Genomic DNA, 19932 nt, shown 5'->3' with positions numbered 1-19932 from the left:
TGGCTCAATGGCACAGAATCCTGGGATTCGTAGTTTGCAAAGGTTTCATTAGCTGCCAACTCAAAGATCAGATCTGGAAGAAAAAAAACACACAATTTGCTCAGAATATAACTATTCATCGGAATGGCTAATGATGGGCCATTGCGCTCAACCCAACCGAGCCAATAATTGACGTTTAAATTGAAAACCTCTTTCTGTTAATTGCATTTTCTGGCGTCTTTTGCCATCTCTGACCTTCCTTTTTTCTTTGCTATGAAGCTTGTAATCTCGGATTATCCTAATGACCCTCTTTATTTACTTAACGGTCATTAAAGCGGCAATGTTTGGACGCCATTGCTTTGATTTCGTTTAGGTTTTGGGTCATTTGAGCGGGGATCCTCTAGCACGGCAAACATTACGACTGCATTTACAACTTCCACAATTCCTAACAACCTCAGGTCCTCTCCTCTGTTTAAAAGCCTCCAACGAAGGAGCCTCCACCCCACTCCAGAGCAGAGAGTTCCACTGCTGAACAGTGACCTTATGGGCCATCCAGTCCAACCCCATTCTGCCAAGAAGCAGGATAATCTCCTTCAAAGCACCCCCAACAGATGGCCATCCAACCTCTGTTTAAAAGCCTCCAAAGAAGGAGTCTTCACCCCACTCCAGAGCAGAGAGTTCCACTGCTGAACAGTGACCTTGTAGGCCATCCAGTTCAACCCCATTCTGCCAAGAAGCAGGAAAATTGCACTCAAAGCACCCCCAACAGATGGCCATCCAGCCTCTGTTTCAAAGCCTCCAAAGAAGGAGCCTCCACCCCACTCTGGAGCAGAGAGTTCCACTGCTGAACAGTGACCTTGTGGGCCATCCAGTCCAACCCCATTCTGCCAAGAAGCAGGAAAATGTCCTTCAAAGCACCCCCAACAGATGGCCAGCCTCTGTTTAAAAGCCTCCAAAGAAGGAGCCTCCACCCCACTCCGGAGCAGAGAGTTCCACTGCTGAACAGTGATCTTGTGGGCCATCCAGTTCAACCCCATTCTGCCAAGAAGCAGGAAAATCTCCTTCAAAGCACCCCCAACAGATGGCCATCCAGCCTTTGTTTAAAAGCCTCCAAAGAAGGAGCCTCCACCCCACTCCGGAGCAGAGAGTTCCAGTGCTGAACAGTGACCTTGTGGGCCATCCAGTTCAACCTCATTTTGCCAAGAAGCAGGAAAATTGCTCTCAAAGCACCCCCAGCAGATGGCCATCCTGTCTCTGTTTCAAAGCCTCCAAAGAAGGAGCCTCCACCCCACTCCGGAGCAGAGAGTTCCACTGCTGAACATTGACCTTGTGTGCCATCCAGTCCAACCCCATTCTGCCAAGAAGCAGGAAAATCTCCTTCAAAGCACCCCCAACAGATGGCCATCCAGCCTCTGTTTCAAAGCCTCCAAAGAAGGAGCCTCCACTACACATCGGAGCAGAGAGTTCCAATGCTGAACAGCTCTTACAGTCAGGAAGTTCTTCCTCATCTTCAGATGGAATATCCTTTCCTGTCACTTGAAGCCATTGTTCCTTTGCGTCCTAGTCTCCAGGGCAGCAGAAAACAAGCGTGCTCCCTCCTCCCTGTGATTTCCCTTCACATATTTATACATGGCCCTCACCATGTTTCTTCTCAGCCTTCTCTTCTGCAGGCTAAACATGTCCAGCTCTTTAAGCCACTCCTCATAGGGCTTTGTTTTTGAATTTCATAGAGACCTCATGGGCCATCCAATATAACCCCATTTTGCCAAGAAGCAGGAAAATTGCATTCAAAGCACCCCCGACAGATGGCAATCCTGCCTCTGTTTCAAAGCCTCCAAAGAAGGAGCCTCCACCATACTCCAGGGCAGAGAGTTCCACTGCTGAACAGCTCCCACAGTGAGGAAGTTCTTCCTCGTTCAGGTGGAATCTCCTTTCTTGTAGCTTGAAGCCATTGTTCCCTTGTGTCCTAGTCTCCAGGGCAGCAGAAAACAAGCTTGCTCCCTCCTCCCTGTGGCTTCCTCTCACATATTTATACATGGCTATCATGTCTCCCATTAACCTTCTCTTCTGAAGGCTAAAAATGCCCAGCTCTTTAAACCGCTCCTCATAGGGCTTGTTCTCCAGACCCTTGATCATTTTCGTCGCCCTCCTCCGGACACATTCCAGCTTGTCAACATCTCCTTTGAATTGCGGTGCCCAGAATTGGACACAGTGGGATTCCAGGTAAAGTGGCCTGACCAAGACAGAAGAGAGGGGGAGATGATGATGATGATGATGATGATGATGATGATGGTCATGGTGATGATGGTGGTGATGATGATGATGATGAAACTACAAGAAAGTAGATTCCATCTGAACATTAGGAAGAACTTCCTGACTGTGAGAGCTGTTCAGCAGTGGAACTCTCTGCCCCGGAGTGTGGTGGAGGCTCCTTCTTTGGAGGCTTTTAAACAGAGGCTGGATGGCCATCTGTCAGGGGTGATTTGAATGCAATATTCCTGCTTCTTGGCAGAATGGGGTTGGACTGGATGGCCCATGAGATCTCTTCCAACTCTATGATTCTATGATGATGATGATGATGATGATGATAATTTGTGATGCAGTTGAGACCAGATTGGAGATTGCACCGCTATTCAGAAATTGCATACTCCCTTGGCTACAATATAATAATTTTAAATAAATTATAATATAGAAATGACCAATAAAAAAATGGGGAAAATGTAATACCAAATTCAGCCAGAAGAGGTCGGTAGAGCATAGATCTAAATGGCTAATGGGCAAACAGCCTTTCCAAGGAAAGACCATTGATGTGGCATGTAATCCTTCAATCAGACAATGGAAAGTGCAGGAGCTCCATATTGCCAGGAAGGGAAAACAACATGTTGTCGAACTGTATATCTTCGCCATCCTGTGCTGTGTGTTTGGATCCGGAGCCATGGAGAGCTGTCTAAGCATTGCGATGGAGAAGGACTGCAGGCCTCACAGCCGTTCCACAAGCATCGGCTTCCCTTCCCATAATAAGTCGATCCTTTCCTAATATGTTAAGGGATGGATAAGGCAGATTGGATAAACTACACGGCTGGGGTAATAATGGGCAGGCTGTGCCAAGCATGCCGTTGGCAAGAGAAGGGCCATCCGTCAAAGAATAGTTGGCCCTGGATGGCTCTATGTCTAAGATGATTTATCCTTTATTGGTCGCTCCTATTGATCACATTGGTTTTTCATTGAAGGGAGTGTGCTGAATGGAGGTGCCAACTCAAGCCCATTCTACACTGCCATATAATCCAGATTATTCATGCAGATAATCCACATTATCTGCTTTGAACTGGATTATCTGAGTCTACACTGCCATATAATCCAGTTCAAATGAGATAATCTGGATTTTATATGGCAGTGTAGAAAGGGTCTCCGATCTGGCCTCAGTTGTGAGAAATCATCACTATCATCATTATCATCACCATCACCATTGTTGTCATCATCACCATAGTCATTACTATCATTATTACCATCATCAACATAATCATCATTATCATTATAATCAAATTCTTCATCATCATCACCATCATTATCACCATTATCATAATTATAATAAACATCATCACCATCACCATTATCATAATAATCATAATCACCATCACTATTATCATCATTATAATAATCATCATCACCAGTATTATCACCATTATCATAATTATAATAATCATCGTCCCTATTATTATCACCATTATCATAATAATAATAATAATCATCACCATTATCGTAATTGTAATAATCATTTTCACCAGTATTATCACCATAATAATAATAATAATAATAATCACCATTATTATCATCATTATCATAATTATAATAATCATCGTCCCCATGATTATTACTATTACCATAATTATAATAATTATCATCACTATTATCATTATTATAATAATCATCGTCACAATTATTATCACCATTATCATAATTATAATCATCACCATCACCATTATCATAATTATAATAATCATCATCACCATTACTATCACCATTATCATAATTATAATAATCATAATCACCATTATTATCACCGATATTAAAATTATAATAATCATCACCATTATTATCACCATTATCATAATTATAATCATCATAATCACCATTATTATCACCATAATAATAATAATAATAATCAGAATCAGAATCAGAATCACCATTATAATTATAATAATCATCGTTACCATTATTATCATAATTATAATCACCATCACCATGATCCTAATTATAATAATCATCATCACCATTATTATCAACATAACAATCACCATAATCATGTCATCATCACCACCATCATCATTATCACCACCATCATCATGGCCATCATTATAATTATCACCATCACAGTCACCATTATAATGGAGCCTTTGGTTAAATCGGGGAGCAGGATGAGCTCCCATCTGTCAGCTCCAGCTTCTCATGCAGGAACATGAGAGAAGCCTCCCACAGAATGGTAACACACCAAACATCCCCTGGGCAATGTCCTTGCAGACGGCCAATTCTCTCACACCAGAAGCGACTTGCAGTTTCTCAAGTCGCTTCTGACACACACTCACACAAAACCATTATTATCATTATAATCACCATCATCATCATCATCATGATCATCATCATCATCATCATCATCATCATCATGATCATCATCATCAATACTCTCATCATCATCTGCCTATTCCAAATATTAAGGATAGACTAGCTGGATAACCCGTGTAGCACAGCACAGATCGTGGTCAATTTGGGCAAGGAAAACACACATCCACAGCTCTGCTTGGCATTGATATTATCATTAGGTAAGGTAAAGGTATTCCCCTTACGTTAAGTCCAGTCGTGTCCGACTTTGGGGGGTGGTGCTCATCTCCATTTCTAAACCAAAGAGCCGGCGTTTTCCATAGACACCTCCAAGGTCATGTGGCCAGCATGACTGCATGGAGCACTGTTACCTTCCCTCTGGAGCGGTACCTATTGATCTACTCACATTTGGATGTTTTCGAACTAGTAGGTTGGCAGAAGCTGGGGCTAACAGCAGGAGCTCAACCCTGCTAAGAAATAAAACCAGAATATTGGCTTTGCTTTTGGGCCAAACCTGTTTTACAAAAAGTCTTGCAAGGATAAAAATGCCAATAAAATAGAATTGCGACACTATTATTATTACTATTAGTATTAGAATAATTGAATCCTAGACTTGGAAGAGACCTTGTGGGCCATCCAGTCCAACCCCATTTTGCCAAGAAGCAGGAAAATCACATTCAAAGCACCCCTGACAGATGGCCATCCAGCCTCTGTTTAAATGCCTTCAAAAAAGGAGTCTCCACCACACTCAGGCAGAGAGTTCCACTGCTGAACAATGACCTTGTGGGCCATACAGTCCAACTCCATTTTGCTATGAAGCAGGAAAATTGCATCAAAGCAGATTGCCATCCAGCCTCTGTTTAAAAGCCTCCAAAGAAGGAGTCTATACCACACTCTAGAGCAGAGAGTTCCACTGCTAAACAGTGACCTTGTGGGCCATCCAGTCCAACCCCATTTTGCCAAGAAGCAGGAAAATTGCAATCAAAGCACCCCTGACAGATGGCCATCCAGCCTCTGCTTAAAAGCCTCCAAAGAAGGAGCCTCCACCACAATCTGGAGCAGAGAGTTCCACTGCTGAACAGCTCTCACAGTCAGGAAGTTCTTCCTCATGTTCAGGTGGAATCTCCTTTCTTGTAGATTGAAGCCATTGTTCCACGTCCTTGTCTTCGGGGTAGCATTAATATTAGTATTATGATATGGTGGGTTGACTGGAGAGGCATGTGGCAGCAGCTGATTGGCTGAGTGTGCCAGGAGCCAGAGTTCCAATTAACTGCTGCCTTTGGCTAGCTGCTGAGACCAACGGTTCTAACTGTCATTTTGCCATTTCTCTCCTTGGACAGCGAAGAGATCGTTCTGGCTGCCAACTATCTTAAAGGCTGATCATTTTAAGGCATGAGGCTTATTTTAAAGACAATTTCAAAGGACTATTTTAATGCAATATAATACTTGTCTTCAGGGCAGCATTAATATTAGTATTAGTATTATGATATGGAGGGTTGACTGGAGAGGCATGTGGCAGCAGCTGATTGGCTGAGTGTGCCAGGAGCCAGAGTTCTGATTAGCCGCTGCCTCTGGCTAGCTGCTGAGACCAACGGTTCTAACTGTCATTTTGCCATTTCTCTCCTTGGACAGCGAAGAGATAGTGTTGGCTGCCAACTATCTTAAAGGCTGATCATTTTAAGGCATGCGGCTTATTTTAAAGGCAATTTCAAAGGACTATTTTAATACAATATAATACTTGTCTTCAGGGCAGCATTAATATTAGTATTTTGATATGGTAGTTTGACTGGAGAGGCATGTGGCAGCAGCTGATTGGCTGAGTGTGTCAGAAGCCAGAGTTCTGATTAGCTGCTGCCTCTGGCTAGCTGCTGAGACCAACGGTTCTAACTGTCATTTTGCCATTTCTCTCCTTGGACAACGAAGAGATCGTGCTGGCTGCCAACTATCTTAAAGGCTGATCATTTTAAGGCATGCGGTTTATTTTAAAGACAATTTAAAAGGACTATTTTAATGCAATATAATACTTGTCTTCAGGGCAGCATTAATATTAGTATTAGTATTATGATATGGTTGGTTGACTGGAGAGGCATGTGGCAACAGCTGATTGGCTGAGTGTGCCAGGAGCCAGAGTCCAAATTAGCTGCTGCCTCTGGCTAGCTGCTGAGACCAACTGCTGCTGCCTCTGGCTAGCTGCTGAGACCAACGGTTCTAACTGTCATTTTGCCATTTCTCTCCTTGGACAGTGAAGAGATAGTACTGGCTGCCAACTATCTTAAAGGCTGGTCATTTTAAGGCATGCGGCTTATTTTAAAGACAATTTAAAAGGACTATTTTAATACAAAATAATACTTGCCTTCAGGGCCGCATTAATATTAGTATTAGTATTATGATATGGTGGGTTGACTGGAGAGGCATGTGGCAGCAGCTGATTGGCTGAGTGTGCCAGGAGCCAGAGTTCCGATTAACTGCTGCCTCTGGCTAGCTGCTGAGACCAACGGTTCTAACTGTCATTTTGCCATTTCTCTTCATGGACAGTGAAGAGATAGTGCTGGCTGCATTAATATTAGTATTAGTATTATGATATGGTGGGTTAACTGGAGAGGCATGTGGCAGCAACTGATTGGCTGAGTGTGCCAGGAGCCAGAGTTCCGATTAACTGCTGCCTTTGGCTAGCTGCTGAGACCAACGGTTCTAACTGTCATTTTGCCATTTCTCTCCTTGGACAGTAAGTCGCTCTGAGTCCCCTTCGGGGTGAGAAGGGCGGCATATAAATGTCGTAAATACATAAACAAAGAAATATTACACAAGCCTCAAGGAAAGTAAGGCGGCATCTTGCATTAAGGCGACAAATGGCTTCCGGAAAAGGATTATAAAGGTGTTGAATAATTAATATGCTCCACTAAGACAAAATGCTCAGCAGGAAGCTAAATGCCTTGGAAAGGGCAAAGCAATTAAGCTCCGGCTTATCTCAGGAGGCATTTGCCCACCTGATGCTCTGTCCAAGGAATCCTTGACCAAGATTTAGGTACATCTTTGGGTATATCTACACTTTAACTGTGATGGCTCAAAGCTATGGGGTCCCGGGAGTTGTAGTTCTGCAAGGTCTTTAGCCTTCTCTGCCAAAGAGGGCTGCTGCTTCCCCAAGTTACAACATGCATGATGCCAAATGCATGATGCTCCTCCACCTTGTATTCTGAAATTGGGGTCCATTCTTCAAGTTGTCCAGAAGAGGGTGCAATGTGTCCCTTTCCTATACAATCAATCAAACCAGATGCCTTTTCTATTCATCACATCTGTATTATGCAATGCATACGTTCACGTGTGCCACTGACTCTTTAGCCTTATGGAAATGGGCAAAATTCTACAATTAGCCCAATAATAGTCAGTGAGAAGTCCTCCCTCCTTATTCTTCCCAGCTACATGACATATACACACACAGACACACACAGACATAGAGACACACTGTGGCCCAGTGTGCGTATATGTGTTTTTTGGGTGTATATATGTCGGTGTATATATATGTGAGAGAAGGAAGGAGAGAAGGAAAGAAAAAAAGGGACGGAAGGAAGGAAGGAAGGAAGGAAGGAGGGAGAGAAGGAAGGTGACAAGGAAGGAAGGAAAGAAGGAAGGAAGAAAGGAAGGAGAGAATTAAGGAAGGAAGGAAGGAAGGAAGGAAGGAAGGAAGGAAGGAAGGAAAGAAGGAGGGAGGGAGGAAGGAAGAAGGGAGAGAAGGAAGGAGAGAAAGAAAGAAAAAAGGGAAGGAAGGAAGGAAGGAAGGAAGGAAGGAAGGAAGGAAGGAAGGAAAAAGGGAGAGAAGGAAGGAGAGAAGGAAGGAAGGAGAGAAGGAAAGAAAAAAGGGGAAGGAAGGAGGGAGGGAGGGAGGGAGGGAGGGAGGGAAGGAAAGAGGGAGGGAAGGAAGGAGCGAGGGAGGGAGGGAGGGAGGAAGGAGAGAAGGAAAGAAGGGAGGAAGGAAGGAAGGAAGGAAGGAAGGAGAGAAGGAAGGAGGGAGGGAGGAAGGAAGGAGGGAGAGAAGGAAGGAAGGAAGGAAGGAAGGAAGGAAGGAGAGAAAGAAAGAGAAAAGGAAAAGAAGGAAGGAAGGAAGGAAGGAAGGAAGGAGGGAGAGAGAGAAGGAAGGTGACAAGGAAGGAAGGAAGGAAGGAAGGAGAGAATTAAGGAAGGAAGGAAGGAAGGAAGGAAAGAAGGAGGGAGGGAGGAAGGAAGAAGGGAGAGAAGGAAGGAGAGAAAGAAAGAAAAAAGGGAAGGAAGGAAGGAAGGAAGGAAGGAAGGAAAGAAGGAAAAAGGGAGAGAAGGAAGGAAGGAGAGAAGGAAAGAAAAAAAGGGAAGGAAGGAGGGAGGGAGGGAAGGAAAGAGGGAGGGAAGGAAGGAAGGAGTGAGGGAGGGAGGGAGGGAGGAAGGAGAGAAGGAAAGAAGGGAGGAAGGAAGGAAGGAAGGAGAGAAGGAAGGAGGGAGGGAGGAAGGAAGGAGGGAGAGAAGGAAGGAAGGAGAGAAAGAAAGAGAAAAGGAAAAGAAGGAAGGAAGGAAGGAAGGAAAGAGGGAGAGAAGGAAAGAGGGAAGGAAGGAAGGAGAGAAGGAAAGAAAAAAAGGGAAGGAAGGAAGGAAGAGAAAGGAAGAAGGAAAGAAATAGGGAGGGAAGATTGACCACAGCAACGCATGGCGGGTACAGCTAGTTGATAATAAAAATAGTAGGTTGAGTTGATGCATATAGTAGGTAAAGGTTTTCCCCTGACATTAAGTCCAGTTGTGTCCGACTCTGGGGGTGGTGGTCATCTCCATTTCTAAGCTGAAGAGCCGGCGTTGTCCATAGACACCTCCAAGGTCATGTGGCCAGTATGACTCCATGGAACGCCATTATGTTCCTGCCGGAGTGGTACCTATTGACCTACTCATATTTGCATGTTTTCGAACTGGTGGGTTGGCAGAAGATGCGGCTAACAGCAGGAACTCACCCAACACCCCGGATTCGAACTGCCGATCTTTCGGTCAGCAAGTTCAGCAGCTCAGCGGTTCAACCCACTGAAAAACTAGGGCAAAATGCGCTATATGATATCCCTGCTTCAAAAACAAAAACATAGAGGAACAACAATAACAACAGTGTAGATCAGGCATGGGCAAACTTGGGCCCTCCAGGTGTTTTGGACTCCAACTCCCACCATTCCTAACAGCCTACCGGCTGTTAGGAATGGTGGGAGTTGGAGTCCAAAACACCTGGAGGGCCCAAGTTTGCGCATGCCTGGTGTAGATGCACCCAAAGAGAGCTTTGTGTTGTTGCTTGTCATCACTCTCCCAAAGGGGCAACCTTTCCCAAAGGGGCAACCTTTGGCCCTCTTACTCATCCGGCGCTACGTTTCCCAACGCTGAGCATGAGCCAAGCAAGGGTTTCCTCGTCCTTCTCTTTGGGGAACTGCTAAGATGGATTGCAACACCGCAACGCTGACATCAGCCAAAGCATGATGCACCTTGTGTGCATTGGGTCTGGTGAGCATCGGAGAGACTGCGTAAGGAGTGAGTCAGAGCATGGGAAAGTCAGACTATCAAGCCCAGAATCCCCCAACCAGATGCTCCTTGGCCCTGCTTTCTTGTCTGGCCTGCAAGTATTTTTGGAGAGTGAGGAAAGGAAAGAGCGTGGGAGTCTGGCTGAGAGAAAGAAAGAAAAATAAAAAAGGGAAACAGCGGCATTGACATCTGTGAGGCTGGTTCTAGATGGGTGCATGTGCCAAGTCCCACCCCTGGCCTGGCCCATCGTCCTTTGGACCCGCCTCTCCGAGTTGAAAAGGGCTGCCCGGGTGCTCCTGACAGCTCACACGCTCAGCCTCACCGAAGAGGAAAGAAGCAGCCAGGTCAAGACAGGTCTCTCTTCGGCTGGAGTTGGTGGCAACATCTGGAAATTCCTGGCCACGAAGGGATAGGCGCCTGGACCGAGTTCTGCTTTGCTTTTGGATTCGGGAGAAGGTTTTTTTGCACCTCCATCAACTGGATCAACTCCTTGCCAATTTGTAAATTCTAAAGTTGCTAGTCCTCAGCGTTGTTCGTTAGGTGCCGCATACTTCCAAGGCTCTCCATTGTGCCGTTGGGACAGGACAAGCCTTGGTCTCCCTTTTGATGGATTTGGCAACTTTTGGGAATTGATGACAAGCCTGGATTGGTGAAGAGCTGGAAGAGCTGGAAGAAGGGGCCCAAAGGTTAGAAGGCCTTGGCTTCTTCATCCTATCCCAATTGGAGTGATTTCTTCCAAAGCTGAGATTTTTAATTCTAAGTTGCTAGTCCTCAGTGTTGTTGGTGCCTGGACGCCTTCCTCCTTGGGAAAAAGGGGCCTGGACACGTTCCTCTTTGGAAGAGGATGCTCAAAGGTTAGAAGGCGTTTGCTTCTTCATCCTATTCCAATTGGAACGACTCCTTTCCAAGTCTCGATTTTTAATTCTAAGTTGCTAGTCCTCAGTGTTGTTCTTTAGGAGCCTTAATTCTAAGTTGCTAGTCCTCAGTGTTGTTCTTTAGGAGCCTTAATTCTAAGTTGCTAGTCCTCAGTGTTGTTCTTTAGGAGCCTTAATTCTAAGTTGCTAGTCCTCAGCGTTGTTCTTTAGGAGCCTGGACACGTTCCCCTTTGGAAGAGGATGCTCAAAGGTTAGAAGGCGTTTGCTTCTTCATCCTATTCCAATTGGAGCAACTCCTTCCCAAGCCTCGATTTTTAATTCTAAGTTGCTAGTCCTCAGTGTTGTTCTTTAGGAGCCTTAATTCAAAGTGACTCCTTCCCAAACAGAGCTTTATTAAATTCTAAGTTGCTAGTCCTCACTGTTGTTGGTGCCTGGACATCTTCCTCCTTGGAAGAAGAAGCTCAAAGGTTAGAAGGCCTTTGCTTTTTTTATCCTATCCCAGTTGGAGCATCTTCCCAAGCTTAGACTTTTAATTCTAAGTTGCTAGTCCTCAGTGTTGCTTTTTAGGGGCCTGGACACGTTCCTCTTTGGAAGAGGATGCTCAAAGGTTAGGCGGCTCTTGGTTCTTCATCCTATTTCAATTGGAGCGACTCCTTCCCAAGCTGAGCTTTTTAAAATCTAAGTTGCTAGTCCTCACTGTTGTTGGTGCCTGGATACCTTGCTCCTTGGAAAAAGAGGCTCAAAGGTTAGAAGACTTTTGTTTTTTCATCCTATCCCAGTCGGAGCGTCACCTTCCCAAACTTTGATTTGTAATTCTAAGTCGCTAGTCCTCAGCGTAGTCCTTTAGTGGCCTGGACACGTTCCTCTTTGGAAGAGGATGCTCAAAGGTTAGGCGGCTCTTAGTTCTTCATCCTATTGCAATTGGAGTGACTCCTTCCCAAGTCTCAATTTTTAATTCTAAGTTGCTAGTCCTCAGTGTTGTTCTTTCAGGGACTGGATGCATTCTTCCTTGGAAGAAGAAGCACAAAGATCAGCACAAAGAAAAGGCAACTTAGCATTACAAATGTAACTTGGCCAGGAGTTGCCATCGTATCTCAGCTGGATTGATTCCTTTCCGAGTTGAGATTTTTAAAATGCTAAGTTGCTAGTCCTCAGTTTTGTTTTTTAGGGGCCTGGACACCTTCTTCTTTGGAAGAAGCACCTCAAAGGTCAGCACAAAAGGAAAGCAACTTAGAATTACAAATGTAACTTGGCAAGGAGTTGCCATCCTATCCCCAGCTGGATTGGTTCCTCTCCAAGTTGAGATTTTCAGTTCTAAGTTACTAGTCCTCAGTGATCTGTTTCCGGAGCTGCTTCCAGGTCTCTCCATTGTGGCATCAGTGAACAGAGCTAAGTTACTAGTCCTCAGTGATCTGTTTCCGGAACTGCTTCCTGGCTTCTCCATTGTGCCCTCAGTAAACAGAGCTAAGTTACTATCCTCAGTGATCTGTTTCCGGAGCTGCTTCCAGGTCTCTCCATTGTGCCCTCAGTGAACAGAGCTAAGTTACTAGTCCTCAGTGATCTGTTTCTGGAGCTGCTTCCAGTCCTCTCCATTGTGCCCTCAGTGAACAGAGCTAAGTTACTAGTCCTCAGTGATCTGTTTCCGGAGCTGCTTCCAGGTCTCTCCATTGTGCCCTCAGTGAACAGAGCTAAGTTACTAGTCCTCAGTGATCTGTTTCCGGAGCTGCTTCCAGGTCTCTCCATTGTGCCCTCAGTGAACAGAGCTAAGTTACTAGTCCTCAGTGATCTGTTTCCGGAGCTGCTTCCAGGTCTCTCCATTGTGCCCTCAGTGAACAGAGCTAAGTTACTAGTCCTCAGTGATCTGTTTCCGGAGCTGCTTCCAGGTCTCTCCATTGTGGCATCAGTGAACAGAGCTAAGTTACTAGTCCTCAGTGATCTGTTTCCGGAACTGCTTCCTGGCTTCTCCATTGTGCCCTCAGTAAACAGAGCTAAGTTACTATCCTCAGTGATCTGTTTCCGGAGCTGCTTCCAGGTCTCTCCATTGTGCCCTCAGTGAACAGAGCTAAGTTACTAGTCCTCAGTGATCTGTTTCCGGAGCTGCTTCCAGGTCTCTCCATTGTGCCCTCAGTGAACAGAGCTAAGTTACTAGTCCTCAGTGATCTGTTTCCGGAGCTGCTTCCAGGTCTCTCCATTGTGCCCTCAGTGAACAGAGCTAAGTTACTAGTCCTCAGTGATCTGTTTCCGGAGCTGCTTCCAGGTCTCTCCATTGTGGCATCAGTGAACAGAGCTAAGTTACTAGTCCTCAGTGATCTGTTTCCGGAACTGCTTCCAGGTCTCTCCATTGTGGCATCAGTGAACAGAGCTAAGTTACTAGTCCTCAGTGAACTGTTTCCAGAGCTGCTTCCAGGCCTCTCCATTGTGCCAAAGAGAGGAACCTGGCTCCCAGTCCTTTTACCTTGCCGTCTCTTTGTTATCGGCTGCCCGAGGACCAAAGCGTTGACCCTTCACCCTCCTTTGTGCCAATGCACCCTCTGGACCCCGCTCAGGCCCTCACAACGGCGCCTATCTCGCCCTCGCTATCCAAGGACTGCAGCAACATGACCCAGCTGCACCAGGATGGCAACCCAGTGGTGAGCTCTTTTATGTTTGCGGCCGGCGTGGTGGGCAATGTGGCCGCCTTGGCCATCCTGGGCATCCACCGCAAGGAGCTGCGCACCAAGACCTCCTCCTTCTGTATCCTGGTCACTGGCCTCGCCGTCACCGATCTACTGGGCACATGTGTGGTCAGCCCCATCGTCTTTGTCGCCTACTCCCGCAACGCCACTTTGGTGGGCATGGTGGCGCGTGGCAGCTGGTTGTGTGACCTCTTTGCCTTCTCCATGATGTACTTCAGCCAGGCAGCGATGCTCATCCTATGCGCGATGGCGGTGGAGCGCTGCCTGGCCCTCAGCTACCCCTACTTCTACTCCCAGCACAACATCCGGCGCTGGATGAAGCTCTCCTTGCCGGCCATCTACGCCTTCAGCGCCTTCTTCTGCAGCCTGCCTTTCCTAGGAGTCGGGAAGTACAAGCAATATTGCCCAGGGACCTGGTGCTTCGTCCAAATGGACGTGGACAAGGCCACGGGCCATGCGGCCTTCTCGCTCTCCTACGCCACCCTCATGGCCATCCTCATCTTGGTCATCTTCCTCTGCAACGCCTTGGTCATCACCAGCCTCTGCCAGATGTACCGCAAGCAGAAGGCCCGCCGGCGTGGCTCCGTAAACGTGGCACAACGCCGGCGCAAGAGCTGGTTCAGCCGTGGGGAGGAGGAGGTGGACCACCTCATCTTGCTGGCACTCATGACCGTCATCTTCGTCATCTGCTCTTTGCCGCTCACGGTAAGTTCTGCGCACTCCGCTCCGAAAACGTATTACAGGCCATCCTCGAGTTGCAAACATCCGACTCCTAGTTAAGAACGGGGGTAAGATGGTTTTAGTTTATTCAGCACTTAGACCAGGTATGAGTCATTCTTTGGTGGTGACAAACTCTCATTAGGACCTCTGCTGCATGCCACAATGCAATCTATGGTCTTGCAGTGCCTCTGAGCATGTGCAGAGTCATTCTGCTGACCCAATGAATTTTGCAATCAAGGCAATAATAAGCAAGGAAATATTACTTTGGTTGATAAGACTCTTTGGTGGCAACAAGTGAGCTGGCTAAAACTCTCATTAGAACTCTGCTGCATGCCACCATGCAATCTATGGTCTTGCAGTGCCTCTGAGCATGTGCAGAGTCATTCTGCCGACTCAAGGAGCTCTGCAATCAAGGCAATAATAAGCAAGGAAATATTACTTTTGTTGATAAGGTTCTTTGGTGGTGACAAGTGAGCTGGCTAAAACTCTCATTAGGACTCTGCTGCATGCCACAATGCAATCTATGGTCTTGCAGTGCCTCTGAGCATGTGCAGAGTCATTCTGCCGACTCAAGGAGCTCTGCAATCACGGCAACAATAAGCAAGGAAATATTACTTTTGTTGATAAGGTTCTTTGGTGGTGACAAGTGAGCTGGCTAAAACTCTCATTAGGACTTCTGTTGCATGCCACAATGCAATCTATGGCCTTGCAGTGCCTCTGAGCATGTGCAGAGTCGTTCTGCTGACCCAAGGAACTCTGCAATTGAGGCAATAATAAGCAAGGAAATATTACTTTGGTTGATAAGGCTCTGTGATGGCAACAAAACTCTCATTAGGACTTCTGCTGCATGCCACAATGCAATCTATGGCCTTGCAGTGCCTCTGAGCATGTGCAGAGTCATTCTGCTGACCCAATGAATTTTGCAATCAAGGCAATAATAAGCAAGGAAATATTACTTTGGTTGATAAGACTCTTTGGTGGCGACAAGTGAGCTGGCTAAAACTCTCATTAGGACTTCTGTTGCATGCCACAATGCAATCTATGGTCTCGGAGTGACCCTGAGCATGGGCAGAGTCATTCCGCTGACCCAAGGAGCTTTGGACTCAAGGCAAATGGAAAGGTTACAGTGGACAAAGTGGGCTAAAAGCTGACAATGACACTATTGCTGGGTATCTTGGGTTGGGGAAAGCAAGCAAATGAAAATTTAATTTGCCTCTGAGCATTGTCAGAGTGCTGCTTCAAGAAGCCGAAGAGGAGCTAGAGCAGGTACGGGCCAACTTTGGCCCTCCAGGTGTTTTGGACTTCAATTCCCACAATTAATAACACCTGGAGGCCCAAAGTTTGCTCCTACCTGGCTTAGGTCACTGGTCTTTCATGTACAGAGCAAACCAATAAATACATAAAAACCAGATGATTATATACTCACAATCTCTGACTATGCCTGCCATAGATGCGGGCGAAACATCAGGAGAGAATGCTTCTGGAACATGGCCAGACAGCCTGGAAAACTCACAACAACCCAGTGCTTCCGGCCATGAAGGTTTTCGACAATACATTGAACATGGGGAAAGTATATACGTGTGTTTGTATATATATGTGGTTTTGCGCATGCATTGTAATGCAGAAACTTTGTTTTTGTGGGAGGGGCATCCTGCAATACCATTGAGTCTCAACTAATTTAACATAGTTTGTGGCAGCTACAAAAGGGAAGTCCCTGGAGTAGAACATCTAGTTTCAAAGTAAGGAATGCACAATTAAACAGGAAAAAAATGCTTTCAAACCAGGAACAGAGCATTTTCTTTTATACACACACACACACACACACAAGTCGTCCCCTGCCACGCATTGCTGTGGTCCAGTCTGTGTATATGTGTTTTGTGTGTGTATATATGTGTATATACACATGTATATGTGTATATACACATGTATATGTGTATATACGTGTGTTTGTATATATATGTGGGTTTGCGCATGCATTGTAATGCATTTTTTTGCATTTAAAGTCTCTTCTGCTGTGTTTTTCAGTGTTTTTATGAGTGATGGTCACTCGTTGGACTGTTAGGTGTCTTGCGGTCAAGTTTGGTCTCAATTCACCCAGTGGTTTTTGAGTTATGTCAATCCCACAAATGAATATTACATTTTTATTTATATAGATATAGATATGCACACACACACACACTCAAATTTGTTGCATAGTGTAATAATTCTCCAGCTTCGGCTTCAGAAAGCTCCAGTTGTGATTTCATGTCCCATTACTCCCAGCCTAAGTGTGGAAGGTCCCAAACAATCATCAGTCCTTTCTATGGTGGAGCCTCATTCTCTGGAGAGGGTGGATGGTCATCTGTCGGGAGGGATCAGATGATGTCTTTCTGCCTAGCAGAATGGGGTTGAACTGGATGACCTTTGGGGTCCTTTCAAACTCTAAGATTACATGATGAACCCCGATCACTTCCTTTTCCTAATGCCCATCCTCTCCCTTCCTTCCATGGATGGCCATCTGTCGGGAGGGATCAGATGGTGTCTTTCTGCCTAGCAGAATGGGGTTGAACTGGATGACCTTTGGGGTCCTTTCGAACTGTAGGATTCCATGATGAACCCTGATCACTTCCTTTTCCTAATTCCCATCCTCTCCTTCCTTCCATGGATGGCCATCTGTCGGGAGGGATCAGATGGTGTCTTTCTGCCTAGCAGAATGGGGTTGAACTGGATGACCTTTGGGGTCCTTTTGAACTCTAGGATTCCATGATGAACCCTGATCACTTCCTTTTCCTAATTCCCATCCTCTCCTTCCTTGCATGGATGGCCATCTGTCGGGAGGGATCAGATGGTGTCTTTCTGCCTAGCAGAATGGGGTTGAACTGGATTACCTTGGGCGTCTTTTCTGACTCTAGGATTCCATGATGAACCCTGATCACTTCCTTTTCCTAATTCCCATCCTCTCCTTCCTTGCATGGATGGCCATCTGTCGGGAGGGATCAGATGGTGTCTTTCTGCCTAGCAGAATGGGGTAGAACTGGATGACCTTTGGGGTCCTTTCCGACTCTAGGATTCTACAATGAACCCTGATCAATTCCTTTTCCTAATTCCCATCCTCTCCTTCCTTCCATGGATGGCCATCTGTCGGGAGGGATCGGATGGTGTCTTTCTGCCTAGCAGAATGGGGTTGGATGACCTTTGGGGTCTTTTCCGACTCTAGGATTCTACAATGAACCCTGATCACTTCCTTTTCCTAATGCCCATCCTCTCCCTTCCTTCCATGGATGGCCATCTGTCGGGAGGGATCGGATGGTGTCTTTCTGCCTAGCAGAATGGGGTTGGATGACCTTTGGGGTCTTTTCCGACTCTAGGATTCTACAATGAACCCTGATCACTTCCTTTTCCTAATTCCCATCCTCTCCTTCCTTCCATGGATGGCCATCTGTTGGGAGGGATCAGATGATGTCTTTCTGCCTAGCAAAATGGGGTTGAACTGGATGACCTTTGGGCGTCTTTTCCGACTCTAGGATTCCATGATGAACCCTGATTACTTCCTTTTCCTAATTCCCATCCTCTCCTTCCTTCCATGGATGGCCGTCTGTCGGGAGGGATCAGATGATGTCTTTCTGCCTAGCAGAATGGGGTTGAACTGGATGATCTTTGGGGTCCATTCCGACTCTAGGATTCCATGATGAACCCTGATCACTTCCTTTTCCTAATTCCCATCCTCTCCTTCCTTGCATGGATGGCCATCTGTCGGGAGGGATCGGATGGCGTCTTTCTGCCTAGCAGAATGGGGTTGAACTGGATGACCTTTGGGCGTCTTTTCCGACTCTAGGATTCCATGATGAACCCTGATAACTTCCTTTTCCTAATTCCCATCCTCTTCTTCCTTCCTTCCTTCCTTCCTTCCTTCCTTCCTTCCTTCCTTCCTTCCTTCCTTCCTTCTCTCCCAGTCTATTGACTCTCCAAGTGCTTTGCAATTGCTCTGGTTTCTCCGGTGTGTGTTGTCGCATTGGAAAGGTGTGAATCATCCAGTGCAAGGGCCCCACCTTTTCTCTCTTGGTCTATGCGTGGGTGGAAAAAGGTGAAGGCATTAGTGCGACAACTCACCCTTTCTGGAGGCTGGGCACCATCGAGCCAGAGTCTGGTTTCTATGCCTGGGGAGAAGGGGCCAAATGCATCACTTCCGTTCCTTGCAAGATTAGGCAAGCCAATGTGCCATCTAGACAGAGAAAGACTTCGATATTTACTTAGAGAGCAGCTATGAGTTTGGAAAAGTTACTTTTTAAAACCATTACACCTTAAATTTTTTGGAATGGCATTTAGAGGCCATAACCTTTTGGGAAACTAGGAATCCCCGTATCCTTTTGGATGTGTGACCCTTTTGATTGGCACTCACAGTATTTGGAATAATCATAACCCTTTTGTAAGAGTTATGTACTCGTTTGAGTGAATTTTCTCCTTAGTGGTCAATATCCACTAGTATTCATGCAAGACAAATTAGGTTTCTCGGTTGTTAGACTGATATACCTGGTTATCTCTCTAAACTGTTAGGAGCAAAGATATGCCCATGCACAAAATAGACTAGATCTTCACAAGTGCTAATTCGCTTGCTCAAAAAAATCTACTCCCCCATAAGATATGTTGGTTTTTAAATCATGCTCTCAAAAGAGCAAAAATAAGTATTTGCAACAATATCCTATAGAATGGAAGTGATGGGTGTTGTAGTCCAAATGAGGTCATGTTTCCAAGCTCTGAGATGTGCAATGGGCACTTTTTTGGAGTCTTCCCACTCTAGGATTCTATGATTGATGGACGGACGAATGAGGATATGATATAGTGATATATACACACATATGCACAGAAGGTTGGACTGGATAGCCATTAGGGTCTCTTCCAACTCTGGGATTCTATGATGGATGGATGGATGGATGGATGGATGGATAGATGGATAGATGGATAGATGGATAGATGGATAGAGATACGATATAGAGAGATATGCACACATATGCACAGAAGGATGGATGGATGAAAAGAAAGATGGATACATGGACAGATGAATGGATAGATAGATAGATGGATGGATAGATGGATAGAGATATGATATAGTGATATATACACACATATACACAGAAGGTTGGATAGCCATTAGGGTCTCTTCCAACTCTGGAATTCTATGATGGATGGATGGATGGATGGATGGATAGATAGATAGATAGATAGATAGATAGATAGATAGATAGATGGGTAAATGGATAGAGATATGATATAGTGATTTATACACACATATGCACAGAAGGTTGGACTGGTTAGCCATTAGGGTCTCTTCCGAATCTGGGATTCTATGATGAATGAATGGATGGATGAATGGATGGTTGGATGGATAGATGGATAGATAGATAGATGGATGGATAAATAGATAGATAGATAGATAGATAGATAGATAGATAGATAGATGGATAGATGGTGGTTGGGTAAATGGATAGAGATATGATATAGAGATATATACACACATGTACACAGAAGGTTGGACTGGATGGCCATTAGGGTCTCTTCCAACTCTGGGATTCTATGATGAATGGATGGATGGATGG

The 19932-nt window shown here is 45.5% G+C and overlaps 1 protein-coding gene across 1 annotated transcript in view; it reads left to right on the top strand.

The window, feature by feature from the left end:
• The first annotated feature begins 11879 nt into the window (after positions 1 to 11879).
• Positions 11880 to 19932, top strand: part of LOC132781827 (prostacyclin receptor) — a 40670-nt gene continuing 32617 nt past the window's right edge. Inside the window, exon 1 of the mRNA XM_060786313.2 lies at positions 11880 to 14344. Coding sequence (XP_060642296.2) covers positions 13487 to 14344 — 858 coding nt within the window. The 5' untranslated portion in view covers positions 11880 to 13486. The remainder of the gene's footprint in view (positions 14345 to 19932) is intronic.

The sequence above is a fragment of the Anolis sagrei genome, chromosome X (assembly GCF_037176765.1).
Source record: "Anolis sagrei isolate rAnoSag1 chromosome X, rAnoSag1.mat, whole genome shotgun sequence".
Lineage (NCBI taxonomy): Eukaryota > Metazoa > Chordata > Lepidosauria > Squamata > Dactyloidae > Anolis > Anolis sagrei.
Note: the sequence above shows the minus strand (reverse complement) of the source record. Positions and strands in the feature narration are given on the sequence as shown.